Consider the following 20,931-nt stretch of genomic DNA (forward strand, 5'->3'; position numbering starts at 1 on the left):
TCATTGAGGTCGGAAATAGAACCGGTACCGTACTTGATACGAATTTACAATGCATGGAATCCATAAGTAATTTGTCTTATGTAATTATTTCATTTTCTTATTGGGCACGTACTTAATTATGAAATAAACTTATTGGAATAACACAAGATGCAGAATTTTCAATAATGCATCATATCACAATGTTCTAAAAAGTAGAAATACGTCTATAGTCCTCTTTACATTTAAAAGTTCGTCCATGAATAACTTCTCAACCATTAAATTTCGGACAAGGTATATCAGGTTAAATCAATATATATTAACCCAAACTACATTATCCTGAGTATTTTAAATTCCTCCTGAGACACCCTGTATGTGTTGCATATGTGGCATTCATGTTTGTGCACCACCACCACAACCTCTGTTATAAATAAAATCTTACATACCACTTCTAGATTTATATATAGGTCATTCGTTTACAATAACATTGGTGCATATAGTAAAAAACTCTCAAAGTTTTTATTGACACGTTACAAACACTCAATGTGAGGATCCTGTTACTTTTTTTTTATTGGATTATTTTACGACACTGTATCAACATCTAGGTTATTTAGAGTCAGAATGAAATGAAGGTGATAATGCCGGTGAAATGAGTCCGGGGTCCAGCACCGAAAGTCACCCAGCATTTGCTCGTATTGGGTTGAGGGAAAACCCCGGAAAAAACCTCAACCAGGTATCTTGCCCCGACCGGGACTCGAACCCGGGCCACCTGGTTTCGCGGCCAGACGCGCTGACCGTTACTCCACAGGTGTGGACAGGATCCTGTTACATGGCATAGCCTATAGAAAGCGATAGTCAAATTCTTGCCACACTCCAACACTGGATCTGATGTCACACTTCTTCAAGGTTTTGAGGATAGAGGTGGCACGTAAATTGCATCCTTCACATGCCCTCAAGGAAAGAAGTTACATGTATGTCAAGTCTGGTGACCTGGGAGGCCAGGGACGATACGCTAGATCAGCGGCAATAACACGTCCAATAAAACGATGCAGTAGATGGTCAATTCGGAAATGTCTATAAAACAGCGTTTGTAAATTTTTTACATAATTTATTTTCGCAAGCTGCAGAGCGTAAAATGATTTATGTTGCAGAGTTCTCGTATTTCAACAGTATCTCCCATCGCAACAGAACTAATACGCTGTCCAGAACTTAGAACTTGAAACTCTAAATGTTTGACAATTAAACCATGTATATAATGTTAATTTATCATTAATGCTCACTTAAAATAAACATATAAAAGTGTTGTCATTATTTTGAAACACTGTGTACGTTTCAACTTTTGCAAAAAATTTAGACTGCGTTGACAAAACTTTCCCAATCGTGAAAAGAGACTTGTATAAGTGTTATCTGAATTGTAATAAAATGCTAATTTTACTTATTATTATGAGTCATCCTGTATAAAATTCCTTTATTTATGTATGTCTAATATTAGCTTGAAATCCGCACATCTGTAATGATGTAATGGGAAGAAAGGCTCGATATTCGAAATAAAGCATTATTATTATTATTATTATTATTATTATTATTATTATTATTATTATTATTATTATTATTATTATTACTTATGGCTTTTAAGGAACCCGGGGGTTCGTTGCCGCCCTCACATAAGCCCGCCATTGGTCCTTATCTTGAGCAAAATTAATCCAGTCCCTACCATCATATCACACCTCCCTCAAATCCATTTTAATGTTATCCTCCCATCCACGTGTAGGCCTTCCCAAAGGTCTTATTCCCTCCCACCTCCCAATTAACACTCTATATGCATTTCTGGATTCGCCCATACGTGCTACATGCCCCACCCATCTCAAACGTCTGGATTATTTAAAGTTTCTAATTATGTTAGGTGAAGAATACAACGCGTGCAATTCTGCGTTGTGTAACTTTCTCCATTCTCCATTAACTTTATCCGTCTTAGCCTCAAATATTTTCCTAGGACCTTATTCTCAAACACCCTTAATCTCTGTTCCTCTCTCAAAGTGAGAGTCCAAGTTTCACAATTACAAAGTACAACCGGTAATATAACTGTTTTACAATTCGAACTTTCAGTTTTTTTGACAGCAGACTAGAGGACAAGAGCTTCTCAACCGAATAATAACACGCATTTCCAATATTTATTCTGCGTTTAATTTCCTCCCGATTGTCATTTATATTTGTTACTGTTGCTGCAAGATACTTGAATTTTTCCACCTCTTCGAAGGATAAATTTCCAATTTTTATAGTTCCGTTTCGTACAATATTTTGGTCACGAGACATAATCATAGACTTTGTCTTTTCCGGTTTTACTTCAAACCTATTGCTTTACTTGCTTCAAGTATAATTTCCGTGTTTTCCCTAATCGTTTGTGGATTTTTTCCTAATATATTCACGTCAACCGCATAGACAAGATGCTGATGTAAATTATCATTATTATTATTATTATTATTATTATTATTATTATTATTATTATTATCATCATCATCATCATCTTCATCACGGCATAAGCCTTGTGGCTCGTTCCGTCTTCAAGAAAACTGATCCGACCATCTCATCCGTAGCCTGCCGACATTTCTTCTACCTACAGGTTTATACTTTTTTATTATTTGTGTTATACGATCTTCATCCATTCTTTGTATATGATGTTGCCATCTTTGTCTGTATTCAATAACTGTTTCATTTAGACTCTGAATTTCCAATTTCTTTCTAATATCTTCATTTCTCTTTTTGTCCATGAGTTTATAACCTGCCACCTGTCTCAAAAATTTCATCTCAGCAGCCTCTATTTTCTTTTGTTGTGAGACAGTCAAGACCCAACTTTCACACCCATAAAGCAAGGTTGGGATCGCCATTACTTTGTAAAGTTTTAACAGTGCTGCTCTATTACAATTTTTAAAAGTTCTTTTTATTGTACCACATAGTGTTTGGAATTTGTTTAATTTATTTTGCACATCTCTATTGCCGGTATATGACACAATGTAACCAAGATAATTAAAATCACTTTGTTGTTGGATGGGCTTATTATTTATGCAAATTTTTGCTCTTAACAGATCTCTTCCTTTAAGAGCCATTATTTTCGTCTTTTCATATGAGATTTGAAGATTATATTCACTTGTAATATTATTTAATTCATGTATGGCTCTTTGTAAATTATCTTCCGAATCTGCAATTAAGATCTGGTCGTCAGCAAACAACAGTGTATCAATGTTTCTCCCTTTTATTATTATTATTATTATTATTATTATTATTATTATTATTATTATTATTATTATTATTATTATTATTATTATTATTAAGTTGGAAATGGGTCGACTAACATGTTCTGTTATTGTACCTATCATTTGTGACATCTTCATCAAGAACAGAATAGCAGTCAGGGAAATCCCTACTCAAGCGAAGGACGCCACGACAAAATAACAGTAACTACAGATACATCAACAGTCACAATTAGCATAAACTGACTTACGGTGCAACGAAGGCTGCATACCGTATTTAATCAATGTAATCACATGCCCACGGGTTCGAAATCATACTGGAAGGTCATTGGAATGAACTGTGGGTGGTCCTCTGCTCTCTTCCGGTACAAAACGGTTGTGAAGAGCCCGGATATGCCACTTAGCACAGCCTTGTCAACACAACTCCTAGTCGTGGGAAAAAATGAATAACTTAGTCATGTTCCCGTGTTCGCAGTTAGGTCTCATTGTTAGATGCTAATTCCCAGGGATTTATCACTGTATAACAACCCGGAAGCATTCTTAGAGCGATGACTTTTCTAGATTAATCTATATGGTGTCTATAAATCTGAAAGCGAGGGTTGTATAAAGAATTCTCTTCAGGTAGATAAACTGTATACGTCAACATTCTCGTTATATGGAATTTATCAAACTTTGATTTAAGGAAACCAAATGTTTTCTGGACATAAACAACTAATAAATGAAGGGTTCGGAGCCATAGTGGGCCAAGCGCCATATGGTAAAAACTAAGCAAACAAGGATTAAAATTAAGTGAATACTATAATTTAACGAAACATATAGCAAGTAATATAAAGTGTGCATATTAAAACTAAATGGTACCGGTATGTTAATCTTAATTAAATTATGGTATTCACTTAACTTTAACCCTTGCTTTCTCCGTTTTTAATAAATGGCGCTTGGCCCACTATCGCTCTGAACCCTTCAAATAAATCCAATAGAACCCAAAATATTAATGATTAAATACATAAGTAAATAAACTCAAAGTAATTTCAAACAAACCACCTTTCATAAATAAATAAATACAACTTAATTTTAAACAAGACTTATTAAATAAATTTAATGTAATTTTATGTCAAACGCTCCCTTACAAATAATAAGTACATCTATTCTATGTAGTTTTAAACCAAAATCTCTAACAAATTAAAAAAATAATAAATTCAACAAGTTCGAACCAATTATCTCTTAAAACTAAATAACATATAATCTAACAAATTTAACATACATTCGAACCAAATGCGTAGCAAATAAACAAACAACTGAACATACCTTTGAAGAAAATGTTCTCTCAAAAATAAATGAATAAATAAATAAGTACATAAATAAATAATATAAACATAACTTCAAATGAAACGTCTGTTATAAATACAGAAGTTCAATATAAATATGAAAGTAATTAAGTTATAGATGAAGAAATAAATATATTAATTAACTGATTAATTAATAAATTTAAATGTAGCCACAAGCCAAAAGGCTTATAGGCAAATAATTAAGTTGAAATAATGTCCAATAAACTGCCTCATAAAATAAGTAGAACATAACCTCAAACAGAATTTCTCTTTAATATTATACTAAATAGAAAGCCACACATATGAAGTACGCCTGTTTATAACGTACTGTATATATAAAAACAAATTCACATATTTTCCGTTTTGTCATACCCCAGATCACATATATAACAGATTGCTTATCCCTATGTTAAAATCGGTAGCACTTTGAAGAGAACAATCGCCAGGATCGTCACTCTACCGCCGTAAACGAACACGAGATGGCAGTACAGTCGCTAATGCAGTTCAAATGGGAGTTATGACGTGACTCCTTATGTAGCAACTAGATGGCAGCATAGTAAACCTGACAAAAGTTGTTACTATAGTGTCATACAAATAAATATACAAACTGCATATAACGTCAAATAAAAATAATATAAATATCATAAAGTGTTGTCTTTGGTGTTCTCGCCGTTATTGTTCGAGGTTCACGGGATCAAATACTGTCTAGGGTAATGGACTTTAAAATGCGATGGAGTCCTTAGCATAGATTACTCCGGGAAGAAAGTAAACCTGAGTCCCATGTTGCAGATTTACGGCACGTAAAAGAATCCTGTCCCAGTAGTGGGTTTGAGGAAACATCTGTTGGCAATGTTTCGACCACGTTAAAATTCTGCTACTAGTGCTTAAAGAAACCATTTCCGAATGTTTGCACAAAATGCATGCCATAAATAGAAATTCAAACATTTACATACATACATACATACATACATACATACATACATACATACATACATACATACAGTCGCCCTCGGTAGCGTAGTTGGTATAGCGCTGGCCTTCTATGCTCGAGTCCACACCTGTGGAGTAACGGTCAGCGCGTCTGGCCGCGAAACCAGGTGGCCCGGGTTCGATTCCCGGTCGGGGCAAGTTACCTGGTTGAGGTTTTTTCAGGGGTTTTCCCTCAACCCAAAATGAGCAAATGCTGGGTAACTTTCGGTGCTGGACCCCGGACTCATTTCACCGACATTATCACCTTCATCTCATTCAGACGCTAAATAACCTAAGCTGTTGATAAAGCGTCGTAAAATAACCTACTAAAAAAAATTCTATGCTCGAGGTTGCAGGTTCGATCCCGGCCGAGATCGATGGCATTTAAGTGTGTTTAAATGCGACAGGCTCATGTCAGTATATTTACGGGCATGTAAAAGAACTACAAATAGTATCTATTTACACTCTGCTCATGTGGTCAGCATGGCACCACGTTCCCGCTCGAAACAACAAAATACAAACACTTGACAAGTGAAATTAAAAAAAAAATGGCAATGGATTCGAAGTCAGCTCAAAGGTGTTCTTTTTCTGGCATAAAATGTAAAGATAAATGAAATTAGGGCCTATGTGTCTAGTACCTCACAGAGACCAATGTTTTTGAGAAATTAATTATTACATGAGGAATCGTTTCCACTTTTCGAAAAATTCCAGGCCTCATCGGGTCAACTCAGGTTGTTATCCTTAGTGTATAACTCCTTACTGTTATAAATCATATTTCATACAGTTGAGTTAACCATTGTTTTTGTGTTCAAACCACTAAACGAAAGTTTTTTTTTTCTTATTTGGGTGAATAATAAATAATTTAATTTATGTAAGGCATCTTCCGAATTATACGAGCTCAAGAAAATAGTATTTGTAATTATAGCGTGATTTATTCATTGATATCCATTATTTACAGGCTTAACTATAAATCCAAAATCACTAAAAGCACAATTTGCAATCATATTTGCAGTAAATATGACATCATTTCCTCAACACTTCCTACTATGAACGGTAATATTTTTTGTAACATGATGAAGGAATTGAATTACAGCAAAACTCGTAAAACAAGAAGAAGTACTGTCCGTATCATCTTTCTAGCATATTAAACGCTTTATCAAATTATAACCAGATTCACTTAAAGGCCTACACTTCTAGAAGCCATTTTACCCCTCAGAAGTTGAAGTGAATGTCTGACAGCATTTGTACCTCGATATAAATCATAAAACCGACATCGTCAACAGAATTTTAACCTCCTGGGAAGTCTAAACCGCAAACTGTAATTCCCAAGGCATCAGGCCTACCACAAACCAAAATAATTTTTATTTGAGTGCATATAAAATTCGGGCCATTAACCGTGACCCTTGGAGTGCAGTAACCGTGACTGTGCCGTCACCGTAAAATGAAACAGAGTCGTAAAGCAGAAGGACGCATTTCATCACTTGACGATCATCTGGACGAGCTGTGGGTGTCTTGAAGCCGCGGTTGAAAGGTCAGATCTCATCCATGCAGAAGGTCGTCGAGTGAAGCAGACCTTGACAGCATAAAAACTAAGCATAACCGCATTGTTTGGGTTATTCCTTTTACTTTCTCTGCAATATTAAAAACGTATAAACTTGCTCATTTCGACATATAACGAGAATCTGGACTATGTTTATGCACTTCGATAACATCTGATCTTTTAAATGGAAAGTATATTTTCCACCTTCTCTTGTTTTACTTGTTTAATCATGCTGTACCAATTCTAAACATCAATCAAAACCAATTCTAGGTAGCAGTGCAAGTTATGTCACAATCTTAGCCTTGTTTCTTCCCCCCTACATTCCTACTCACAGATCCATCTACTATATACATCAACTCAATCATCAATACATCCAGCCATCCAGTCAATTATCCATTAATTCATCCATCCATTCGCCCATCCATCCATCGATCCATCCATTCAGCTCCCTGTTAACTCATCACAATCCAGCCAGTTAGCCATCGACTCATCCACTCACCCATCCAGCTATACATCAATTCATCCAGCCATCCACACCATCCATCAACTCACCCAACCAGTCAACTAACTATCCACCCATCCGCTCATCCACTCACTTAGCCATTAACTCATTCACTCATCCACTCAGCTATCCATTAACTCATCGACTCATCTACCCAGCTATCCATCAACTCATCATAGCAGTGCAAGTTATGTCACAATCATAGCCTTATTTCTTCCCCCCTACATTCCTACTCACAGATCCATCTACTATATACATCAACTCAACCATCAATACATCCAGCCACCCAGTCAATTATCCATTAATTCATCCATCCATTCGCCCATCCATCCATCGATCCATCCATTCAGCTCCTTGTTAACTCATCACAATCCAGCCAGCTAGCCATCGACTCATCCACTCACCCATCCAGCTATACATCAATTCATCCAGCCATCCACACCATCCATCAACTCACCCAACCAGTCAACTAACTATCCACCCATCCGCTCATCCACTCACTTAGCCATTAACTCATTCACTCATCCACTCAGCTATCCATTAACTCATCGACTCATCTACCCAGCTATCCATCAACTCATCATAGCAGTGCAAGTTATGTCACAATCATAGCCTTATTTCTTCCCCCCTACATTCCTACTCACAGATCCATCTACTATACACATCAACTCAACCATCAATACATCCAGCCACCTAGTCAATTATCCATTAATTCATCCATCCATCGATCCATCCATTCAGCTCCCTGTTAACTCATCACAATCCAGCCACCTAGCCATCGACTCATCCACTCACCCATCCAGCTATACATCAATTCATCCAGCCATCCACACCATCCATCAACTCACTCAACCAGTCAACTAACTATCCACCCATCCGCCCATCCACTCACTTAGCCATTAACTCATTCACTCATCCACTCAGCTATCCATTAACTCATCGATTCATCTACCCAGCTATCCATCAACTCATCCACCTATCCACTCAGCTATTCATTAAACTCATCCATCCATCTATCAACTCATTAATTCATTCCCCTGATATCCATCAAACTCATCCACCCTTCCATCTATCAACATATCCATTCATCTCCCCTGCTATCCATCAAACTCATCCATCCAGCTATCCATCCATCCAACACATCCACCCATCCCCCCTGCTATCCATCAACTCATCCACCTATCCACTCAGCTATCCATAAAATCCATCCATCCATCAACTCATCCACCTATCCACTCAGCTCTCCATCAAACCCATCCAGCCATCAACTCATCCACTTACTTACTTACCACTTTACTTACCTCGTCTTTTAAATGCTATCTCCTACGACCGATTGAGCACAAGAATCTCGGATAGAACGGCTAGAATATTAAGATACTTGGTTGGACAGGTCGGTACGATCCCCATTGTACCATATAAAATATGATGTGTTGGTATCTATCGTGTAGAAGGATTCCTCTTGTTGACTACGTTATGTAAGAAAGTATCAAAATTGTAATCAAGGACATTAACTCATTCTGTATTGCGTGTCCACTCGGAAGTTGCCCATGCTTCATTGTATGTAAATTGCATTGAGTGTTCATAGTAAAGATACCATCGACAAATGATGGAACATATCTAATTATTATCAGTGATTAAATGTTTACGTACAGTATTTCTGGGAAGAGCTATCAGCTTGTCCACAAACAAAGGCAGCGCCATTGTTCAATTATGCGAATATTACTAATGCCTTTCCACGGTGATATCAAAACTCGTATTTTTTGTCAATCTTCAAAGACGCTATGGAATAGCCTCCTCTGTTTCCAATCCACAGCAATTTTCTTCAGGAACGCCTTAAGTTTATTCCAATTCTCTCAGCCAAAAGCCTTTTCCAAGTTCACAAATAATACAAACACTTCTTTATTTGTCTCCGGATATATTGTTTGCAGCAGTCCAATTGCATCTCTCGTACCTTTTCCCTTCCTGGAGCCAAATTCCTCTTCTTCCAACTCTCCATCTATACTAATAATAAATCTGTAGCCGAAATTTTTCTGGTAATTTTCGATTTTCCAAAAATAATTGGTCCTAACATATATAATTAACCACCCTGAAACCGAAAATCGCTTTTTTTTTTTATTTTTGTTTGTATGTCTGTCTGTCTGTCTGTCTGTCTGCATGTTTGTTACATTTTTACGCGATAAAGGCTGAACCGATTTCGATGAAAATTGTAATATAAATTAAGTTCGTTGTAACTTAGATTATAGGCTGTATGACATTCAAAATATGTTATTTAAAAGGGGGGTTATAAGGGGGCCTGAATTAAATAAATCGAAATATCTCGCTTATTATTGATTTTTGTGAAAAATGTTACATAACAAAAGTTTCTTTAAAAATAATTTTCGATAAGTTTTATTCCTTGAAAAAGTTTGATAGGACTGATATTTAATGAGATAAATGAGTTTTAAAATTAAAATAACTGCCATCTAAGGCCGTGTAATGAATTAAAAAACAAATGACTTCGACTATAAGGGGCCTTGGACAGCAACAATCGAGAGCTATGAAAGATAGCCTACAGATAATGTTTCTGCGTTTCTATGAAGTAATATCGGAAGCTAAATTAATCGATTTGTATAATTAATTATTAATTCACCATTGGAAAGTGTAGTTTCTCTAGATGGACATAATGCTATAATGTTATCACAGTAACTTCTGAGTGAATCGAGGACAGGTAAGATTAAAATAGATTCTTATGCACAGAAAACTTGATAGGCTATTCTGTATATTCGTTTCCTGTATTTCCTAAACTAATTTTTATGACCAAATGAGTGGTCTCTGGATCAAAATGATCGCATTTTAATTATGCAAATACAATTTAAATTAAGTAACATATTAAACGATTTATCCTTCTATCAAACACGAATGTTCCCTGGATAAAATGTTCTATTTTAATTATATAATTAAATAGAGACGTAGATGGGAGGATAATATTAAAATGGATTTGAGGGAGGTGGGGTATGATGATAGAGACTGGATTAATCTTGCACAGGATAGGGACTGATGGCGGGCTTATGTGAGAGCGGCAATGAACCTTCGGGTTCCTTAAAAGCCAGTAAGTAAGTAGGCCTAATTACTTTATATTTATTTCTAACGGGTGCAGCGGAGCGCACGGGTACGGCTAGTCTTAGAATATAAACGTCGATTCAGTATTAGCAGGAGAATCTTTGCCGAGTGCGATATCAGGCTGATAGTCCTCAACTTATTATTTTTCTTAGCATTACTTTTTTTCGGTATTGGCAGTAATACTGTCTCCGTTAAATCTTGATGCAATTCGCTTTCTCATATATTTCATTAAGAGTAAACCATTCTTTACAATAATTGGGATTTCTCGGTCTCTGATTGGGCCGAAAACCTGATAGAACTGATATTTAACCCTTGCACTGAATTTCGGTGAAGTCCGGAGGGCCTGATTAGTCAAATCCACTCTCCTCACCTCCACGTTGGGGACTCCTGGGATATTTTAAGATGCGAAAAAGAGAGTGGTGTGCGGAAAGTAACGGTTAACTACCGCATATACCTTTTCCAAGAAAAACTGCAAACATGGCATGATGAGTCTTTACAAGGTATCACCCCAATAGGATATCCGGGAGGGGGATGCTGGGGAAGAACACATTAATATGAGCAGCTGCCAGGAAGTCAAAAGGAGGATAGCAATGACCAAGGAAGCTTTTAATAGAAAAAGAAGCATCTTCTGTGGACCTCTGGAAAAATAAGTGCGGAAGAGACTGGTGAAGTGCTTTGTGTGAGTGTGACATTGTATAGGGCAAAAACATGACCGTTACTACGAAGTGAAGAAAAGCTAATAGAAGCATTTGAAATGTGGATATGGATATGAATGGAGCGTGTGAAATGAATAGACAGAATAAGACATTAAGCTCTGTTGGAAAGACTGAGTGAAGAAAGAATGATGCTGAAATTAATCAGGAAGAAGAAAAGGAATTGGTTGGGTCACTGGCTGAGAAGAAACTGCATACTGAAAGATGCAGTGCAAGGAATGGTGAATGGGGGAAGAGTGTGAGGCAGAAGAAGATATCTGATGATAGACGACATTAAGATATATGGATCATATGCGGAGACAACGAGGAAGGCAGAAAATAGGAAAAATTTGAGAAAGCTGGGTTTGCAGTGAAAGACCTGTCCTTGGGAAGAACAGTATGAATGAATAAATGAACCTAATGGTTTTAATTGTTATTTATTATACGATAAAAATACTAAACGAATATTTGTTTTATATATGAAAAACTCTGTATAGTAATTTAAAAGAAAATACTATAGACATACAGACAGCACTAGGAAGGTCAGCTTTTTCAGGACTTTAATCGATTATTTAACGAAGCCAGATTGCTTACACGATTGTGAAGTCTAGATGAAATTTGAGACCGAAATAATATACTCGGTTAAAAGAGTGGTATTCAAACCAAAGTGTTAGTACAAACTCTGAGCACGAATTCTCTCGTTACTTCTGTGGCTTATTCAGTGTCAAGGTTATTGAAATAAGTATTTTCCTGTAAACTTCATAGTTATTTCTTGCAATTCCAAATAATACTAGTGGCTTGTGCAGCAAATACTGCAAACTAAGTTCATAAGACGTTCAAATAAAAATTTTTCAGATTAATTTTCAGTGAAAATTACCAGATATTTTGAAAGTTATTTGCTTCCATAGTAATGAAACATACTCCCTCTGAATGGTTTTTTTTATGCCAAATACTTTTTCTTGAATCTATCCACCTTCAGTTTTTGAGTTTCAACGCGGAAACGCAAGTAACAATGTCAGGACGATCAGTGGGTTTTTCATGTGGGAGTAAAGCAAAAGCTATTTCAGGTCATTGTGGATTGTAAGGGAAAGTTAAAAAAATGTCATGTTTGCTATGCTTTCGAACAATAGACACAGCATCTTGGTATAGCTGCTGCATGTAGAGCTTGAAATCACTTTATCCTGCTAAGAGATCTTGCTGAAATGATCGGGAGACTACAAAATTTTGTAGGCCTCTTATTTTATCAGTAAGTAATGCCGTCTTTCCTCAGGAACTATAATTTTAGTGCTCTCTCGAGCCAGTGAAGAGAATCACGCATATAAGTATCTACACCACACAGCCATTAAATATATGAAAAAGACCCAACCCCACTAGATTAATAACTATAAAAATATTTGATTTTTAATAACAATATTATTATCTTACGCACGTTTTGTAGTTTTTTACATCAAGACATTAACTATAATAATATTTCATTTCTAATTGTAATAATGTCATCAAACCACCTCAAGTTTTGTAGATTTTAATATCCAATACACAGCTGTACTCAGAAAATTACATACCGCAGAATCAGACTTGTAAATTATTTTTAGAGAGTCTTGAAGTTTGTAATAATCAATTGAATTTAAACTCTAAATATGTCAGCAATCCTGCAGGTCATGGCCTTCGTGTAATAGCTTATTGTTTATTGTAGTGTGTGTTTTGTTTTATTCTGAAACGCAATTAGTTCTCAAAACTGACGAAAGATGGATTTTGGAAAATAGGAAAATTATGTAGTTAAACTAACGCTTCACTGAAAGTTACTGTTTTTCTAAAAATCCTTGGATGCCAAGCTTCAAAATGACGGGTCATTCACTGAAATCTGTTCAGCTGTTTTCCCGTAATTTCCATTACCAGTTCAAATTATAATACAGGCTAATCGCTTGTGCAGCAAATGCTGCTGCAAACTAAGTTCGTTAGACGTTCAAATAAAAATTTTTCAGATTTATTTTCAATGAAGAATACTTGCCTTTTTGATAGTTATTTGCTTCCATAATAATGAAACATATTCCCTCTGAATGGATTTTTTTAGGCCAAATACCTTTTCTTGAACCTATCCAACTTCAGTTTTTGAGTTTCAACGCGAAAACGCAAGTATCAATGTCAGGACGATAGCAGTAGCTATTTCAGGTCATTGTGGATTGTAGGGAAAAGTTAAAAAAATGTCAGGTTTGCTAAGCTTTCGAACAATAGCATTTTCGTATAGCTGCTGCATGTAGAACTTGAAATGTAGAGCGTAAAATCATTTTATCCTACTAAGAGATCTTGCTGAAATGTTCTGGAGACTACAAAATTTTCTAGGCCTCTTATTTTATCAGTAAGTAATACCTTTTTATCTTTCCTTAGGAACTGTAATTTTTGCGCTCTCTCGAGCCAATACTGAAGACAATGACACATATCAATATCTACACTACACCGCCATTAAGTATATGAAAAAGACCCAAACTCACTGGTTTAATAAGTATAAAAATATTTGGTTTTTAATAAAATATTATTATCTTAAGTTTTGTAGTTATATATAGCAGTCACTCAGTAAATTATAAAAATGAAGATCTAAATTAAGATATTCTCTACATTTACTTACATAACCTCAAAACGTTTCACTTTCATATCATCAATATAGCATTAATATGTATAATTAATGAAGAATAGTCACATCATGATACTAACTATAATAATATTTAATTTGTAATGGTAATAATGTCATCAAACCACCTCAAGTTTCGTAGATTTGAATATCCAATACACAGCTGTACTCAGAAAATTATACACTGCAGAATCAGTTTTTAATAACAAATTGAATTGAGCTCTAAATATATCGGCAATCCTGCCTTCGTGTAATAGCCTATTGTTTATTATAGTGTGTATTTTGTTCTGAAATTCAATCAAGTCGGCCGTGATTCAATAAAATTAGTTCTCAAAACTGACAACAGATGGATTTTGGAAAATAGGAAAATTATGTAAGAAAATTTACATTTCACTGAAAACTACTACTTTTCCGAAAAACTTTGGATGCCAGGCATGAAAATGAGGGGCCACTCATTAAAATCCGTTCAGCCGTTTTCCCGTAATTTCCAATACCAGTTCAAAAATATAGAAATCAAAATCTAATTTAAGTTATTCTCTACATCTACTTATATAACCCCAAAACGTTTCTCTTTCATATCATCAATATAGCATTAATATGTATAATTAATGAAAAATAGTCACATCACGGCATTAACTACAATAATATTTCATTTCTAATGGTAATAATGTCATCAAACCACCTCAAGTTTTGTAGTTTTTAATATCCAATACACAGCTGTACCCAGAAAATTACACACCACAGAATCGAACCTGTAAATTATTTTTAGTAATTTAAGTTTTTAATAACCAATTTAATTTGAGCTCTAAATATGTCAGCATTCTTGCAGATCATGGCCTTCGTGTAATATTGTTTACTATAGTATGTGTTTTGTTTTATTCTGAAATGCAACACGGCCGACTTGATTACTCGCTTCGCTTCTCCTGAATGCAATTAGGTAGTTCTCAAAACTGACGACAGATGGATTTTGGAAAATAGGAAAATTATGTAGGAAAAGTGACATTTCACTGAAAACTACTATTTGTCCGAAAAACTTTGGGTTCCAAGCTTCAAAGTGAGGGGCAATTTATTAAAATCAGTTAAGCCGTTTTCCCGCAATTTCCATTACCAGTTCAAATTATATATATATTTCGCTATACTAAATCAGTCTATAATCTTGCCCGTTCCTAAGCAACCCATCACACACAAATGCCGGAAGTGTAATATGAATAATATCGAAGAAAGAGAGCGTACGCGTTCAATTTAAATTTCGCGGTAACGAGGATGTTTCCCACGTCTTCAGAGAAATTTATGGCAGTCACTTCGGCTTTATTGTTATGGGTAACGGGGTGCAAGGGTCAGTCAGGTCTGTGGACAACCTTGACGATGTACGAAGTTGTAATATCGGCTTGAGATGTTACAGCGATGACCTTAATTAAAGCAAACAGTACTTTTACATAAAATAAACCATGCAATCTTTTAGCAAGTCGCTTATAATTACCTCTCAAAATAAACCAGAACGAAGGAAAAAAGTACAAACAAATGTTCGGGTCCCGGCCGTGTAATTACTACTAGCAAGAACGTCTTCGTAGTTTATTACAGACTTGAGAATTCATAAGCACATTCTACATTCAGATGAAGCAGACGATAAGAGAAGAGGAAGTATAGCAATAGTAAACACCTGCAATTACTGATGGAAAGGAAGACAACGTAACATCAGCCTGACCGATTCTAAGTACTTAGTGCCATGTTCGTTTAAAATCTCATTGTTTTACACGGCTACTTCAAGAGCCGAAGTGGCTCTATCGGTAAAGAGAAAGAGAGAGAAACGTCCTTGATGGTCTAGCAGTCTAGCGATTAGAATGTTTGCCGTTGTCTTTATTTGAGGTTCGTGGGTTGAATCCCGGCCGAAGGCAATGGATTTTAAAATTCAATAGGGTGGGTCGGGGCTGAATAAAATTTTACCAATTCTTCAAACACATGACAATTTAATATACAGGATGAGTAAAAAAATATGGAACAATGCTTGTAACTTTATTTCGAATTTTATTAAGAAATTATTTATACAAAATTTGTAAGGTTCTTCATAGGCCATTGGACTTAAGGCATGTTGCAATCCTTTAAATTTGCTCCAAAAAGAATTATCAAAATTTGTCTATATAAACCGTTTGATTACCGAACAAAATTATTTTTTCAGGAATTTGGTGTATCAGATCTAGAACAAATTTGTAAACAAACATTGCTGATTTACTTCCATAAAAATCACAATAAATTTAAATTTGATCCTCATGAATACCATACGAGACAAAACTACAGTTTCTTTTTAAATACTCCCAAATGCCACACAACTGCTGGATTAAAACACAGCAGAAATTTTGAACCCAAAATACATAATGCCTTAATTAGAGCTTACCCTGAGCTAAGTATACTTAACGCACATAGATTTAAGAAACAAATCACATTAATTATTTAATTGTTTAAGCTAATTGAGTTAAAAATTGATACTCTAATATTCATGTACTTTTGTATTTTCTATTTGTATACAGACCCTTTTATTACATGATGTATGTATTTTACCATTTATTAATGTTATTGTGCTCAATGAACTCTATTAATTTTGTGATATATTTTGTATAACTGATCTGAACCGCGCCCGAGCACGAGCTTCTACTCTTTCGTGCTGCAATGCCTAATGTAGCTCGTGTAAAGTATTAAATAAATAAATATGAATAAAATTACAGACCTTCTCTTGTGATGCCTGCTATTACGAAGAGTTTCACCAAATGAGCATGAACCCAAGACATGAGCCAAAGTTTCAACCTCACTGTGGCATCGGTCATCTTTAGCTTGAACTAGTATAGGCCATTTTTGTTCTCCACCGAAAATAAATACAATAATTTTTTGATCCCACTTTGTTTTATTTTGCTGACATCGTATACATGAATATATATTATTGTTTCCAGGGTGACGATATCGGGGAATTATACCAAGACGAGGATAATGTTGCGGCCCTCCTCCTGCACAGGGATGCCCAAAATGGAGGTCTACTTGTGGTGAGTTATAAATCAAAATGAAATTCTACCATCATTTGATGCCACGGTATCCCATGTTAAACATGGCAGATTCAATCAGTGATGTCACATCGGTAGAATGGACAACACTAACAGTAAACAATTTATCACGTATATAGGGATCTCAATACAGCTGCAAAAAAGTGACAACTGATTTTTATATGATCCTGATTGCAAGACTGCGTCTTTATTATTTTTAATTATTGTTTTATTAATTTTACATTATATTTAACTTTAATGAGATGATTATTAGGATTCTGATGGAGACTTATTCGTATCTACGATGAAATAATAAAGGTTGATATCTCTTCCGTTTTCACAATACTCCCTTCATATGAGAAGAACTCCTCCTATGCTTTAATTTTTTTTTATGATATTCGTCTCATATGATAAGGATTCGTCCTATACTTTTACTTGTTTCTTCAGTACATCCTTGGACACAAAAAATGACAATCTCCTGTAGTGTGAATTTGTCTATGTCCATTAGGCTGAGTCTCGTTCACACGACTAGAGAAAGGATGTTTATTCTGCACCTAATTTACCCTTTTAATATACAGGGCTATTTAAAAAGAAAGAGCAGATTTCAAATATTTATTTTAAACGAAGTATAAACACTAGAAGCATTTACCGCTCACCAATGGATAGAGGAAGGTTCCATTTTTTTTTTTAACGTTTGGTTACACGCGATGCTCGATCCGGGACCATAAGCAAAGCGGATACAGCAACGGCCTGTCCGCCGCAGTTACTCGCCAGTCCGAATTTGAGGGACTGAAAATCCTTGCGTAGTCGCTGAACATGCAAGAGCTCAACGAAGGTGAATGTTTTTTTTTTTGCGCCTTTCTGTAAAGGAAGTGTATGAACATTTTTAGTGGAGCATTATCCAAACGACACCATTCCGTGACGTTGGATTGGAAGAAGTGGAGAAGATCGTGTTCATCGTGTGAGGCCCCCCAGGTCACCTGACCTTACCCCTTGTGATTTTTATCTGTGAGGTACATAAAAGACAGAGTGTTTATGCCGCACCTCCCTGCTACTCTTCAAGATTACGACATAGAATTGTTGAAGCCGTGAATTCCGTATCTAGGGACCAGTTGACTCTTGTGTGGCAAGAAATGGACCACCGTTTTGATGTTTGTCGCGCAACACATGATGCGCATGTTGAGTGCTTGCAACCTCATGGACTATAAAACTTTAAACCAGGTATGCTCATTCTCTGACTCGCGATTACGTTCTGTAATCACAGCCTTCGAATGTAGAGCGTTCTGTTCCCCGTTCGAAGCTCGACGGATGACTGCAGAAGGTAGTTCAAGTACTTAGTAAACGCACGAACAGTGCGGGACAATGACGCAGTGAAAAACCTTCTGTAAGCAAACGATCAGTGTGGGAGGAAGCCTATTTTTGTTGTACGTTCGGTGAAAACGGAAAGTGATTCCTATATTGTAAGGTATTGTCAGGAATACTACTGAGCAACATAAAACTACATTATAGGCTCTGCTACCCAGAACATGCCGAAGTGACAGAGAAGCTGTTTTCTGTAATATAGCCTATTTTCATATACCAACGTTATTATTATTATTATTATTATTATTATTATTATTATTATTATTATTATTATTATTGTGGTGATATCATTCCAGCAGAAATAGATATTTTTATAAAATACTTTTTCAGGGATGCAACGTGCACTACAGCTTCAAGAATTGAAAGCACTTCATGAAAGGCCAAACATTGAAGAGAGTCGAACAATTCAGAGTCTATGTTTTGAAGCAAGTTAGCCTATGTAGTATGTTGGGAATTAGCTAAGGCACTAAAACCCTTCACGGATGGTGAACTTGTAAAGAGATGTATGCTGCCTGAACAAAATATAGTTAATTATGTCTCTGTACTGCAACAGTTCAAATGTGAATTCACAGAACATAGATTTAGTGATTTTAGACGTATGGAGAGCGATATTAGTATTTTTGTTAATCTTTTCATAAATTTAGTACAATCCGTGAGAGTGCAGTTCCAGGACAAGTTAGTTGATTTACTAAGTAACGTAGAATTCAGAACTAAATGCAGAGAATATGACTTGACAAGCATAGAATTATTTAAAAAATGAACAAAACTAAATATTACAAGATGAGCTTATTCGTTGCCACTATGTTAGCTACCTTCGCCTCGACATATGTGTGCGAACAATTATTTTCGAGAATGAAGGTCACTAAATCCAAACATAGGTCCCGATTAACAGACGAGCATCTTTAGCGCATTGCAGTAAATTCGTTAGAAATAGATTCCCGATTACTTGCAGAAAAGAATCCAGATGTTGAATAGACCCCAAAGTAGGCTATATGGTGGAATATGAAAATGATATTATTTATGATATTATTATATCATAACTATATTAAATATAATAAATAATTTAATAACTGAATATTACAGTGTATATTCTTTCCTTTTTCAAATTCAGTTTATTATCCTATTTGTAAGAGCGTAAGAACTATGCCACGGGCGGTGCTGCAATGTAGTTGCGGAGCCCAGTCCGTAACTGTGTGTGTTATGCAGTGCAGTATCATCCGTGTAATCGGAGCTTTTACAATTTTGAGCATACCTGCTTTAAACCTTCCTCTATCTAATGGTGTGCGGCAAGTGTTTCTACTACGAGTATTTACAGTTTGTTTAAAATAAATATTTGACATCTGCTCTTTCTTTTTTAATAACCCTGTATATTTGTATAAACAGACAGAAAAACCAACAAACAAACAAAACAAAGGAAAAACAGAGCGGAGTCCTGCATAAGAAATTCATTCCTGTGTAAACCTAAGCTCTCACGGAATCAACAAGGTTTTCCGAAAGGACTTTGCTTATGGAAGCCGGTCCTTTTTCTTTCTTTTTAATCTAAGATTATACATGGCGTCAATACCTCCGCGTTCTCCCAATCTCATCCACCCCACTTGACTTTTGTGTGTGGGGGCACTTGAAGAGCCGAGATCGTCGTTCGGATGCTTGCAGCTGCTGACGCTCTACAGCACATGCCTGGAGTCTTTGAACGTGTAAGACAGGCAATGACACCTCGTTGCAGAGTCAGTATTGACGCAGGAGGCCGCACTTCTAGTCAGTTTTTGTAAATGATTACAAATTGAAATGGTTTTGAGAAATGAGTGTCATAACTAGGGCTAAGAATTGTATGCCGTTACATTGCGCTTCACGAACCTCTGACTTTAGGTAACGGTACGTAATTGCGTTGGGGTGGAGATTTCAGTGTGTTCCGTTCAGCAGTGAACTTCAGTTGATCGGTTACATTACGACCGAATACTGCTATTCGTAACAGGCAACATTCAACGTCTGTAAAGAAGAATAATAGCAAGATGCCGAGGACGAAATTTATGACAATTTCAAATGGGGAAATTTGTAATAATGATACAGATTTTGAGATAAATGATGCTTGTGTAAAATATTTCAAATATTCCCCCCATTGTTTCTGCAGAAGTGGAACGAAGTTTCTCTAGATATGAGGCTGTTTTTTCTAGCAACAGGTAATCATTCTCTTTTGAAAATTTGAAAATGTGGTATGTTATTCACTGTAACAATATATGAAATGAAAAATTATGTAAAACAAAAACGTAATATACCATCATATTAACATAGTGAAATAATAAGGCTGATACTTGTCAATGTTATATTAGGTGTATTTTCTACAGACACAAAATAGCATGTAGTCAATGATATTGTGACGAACCGAATAGTCGGAACACGAAATAGGAAAAAAAAAAATGTAGCAAACGAGATAAAAAAAATACTGGATAAACATTATGGATATTTAGCTCTATGTAAAATTCGTGACAATTTCAAATGAGGGAATTTATAATAATGATACAGATTTTGAGATAGTTAATGCTTGTGTAAAATATTTCAAATATCC

General features: G+C 35.7%; 1 protein-coding gene across 3 annotated transcripts in view; it reads left to right on the forward strand.

Moving 5' to 3' along the window:
* The window catches only part of sona (sol narae), a 516,598-nt gene that overhangs the window by 374,890 nt on the left and 120,777 nt on the right, over nt 1-20,931 (forward strand). For all 3 annotated transcript variants that reach the window (XM_069820352.1, XM_069820353.1, XM_069820354.1), the window contains exon 5: nt 16,920-17,009. In XM_069820352.1, the coding sequence (XP_069676453.1) occupies nt 16,920-17,009 (90 nt within the window). The remainder of the gene's footprint in view (nt 1-16,919; nt 17,010-20,931) is intronic.

This window comes from Periplaneta americana, chromosome 3 (assembly GCF_040183065.1).
Source record: "Periplaneta americana isolate PAMFEO1 chromosome 3, P.americana_PAMFEO1_priV1, whole genome shotgun sequence".
In the NCBI taxonomy this organism is placed as follows: domain Eukaryota; kingdom Metazoa; phylum Arthropoda; class Insecta; order Blattodea; family Blattidae; genus Periplaneta; species Periplaneta americana.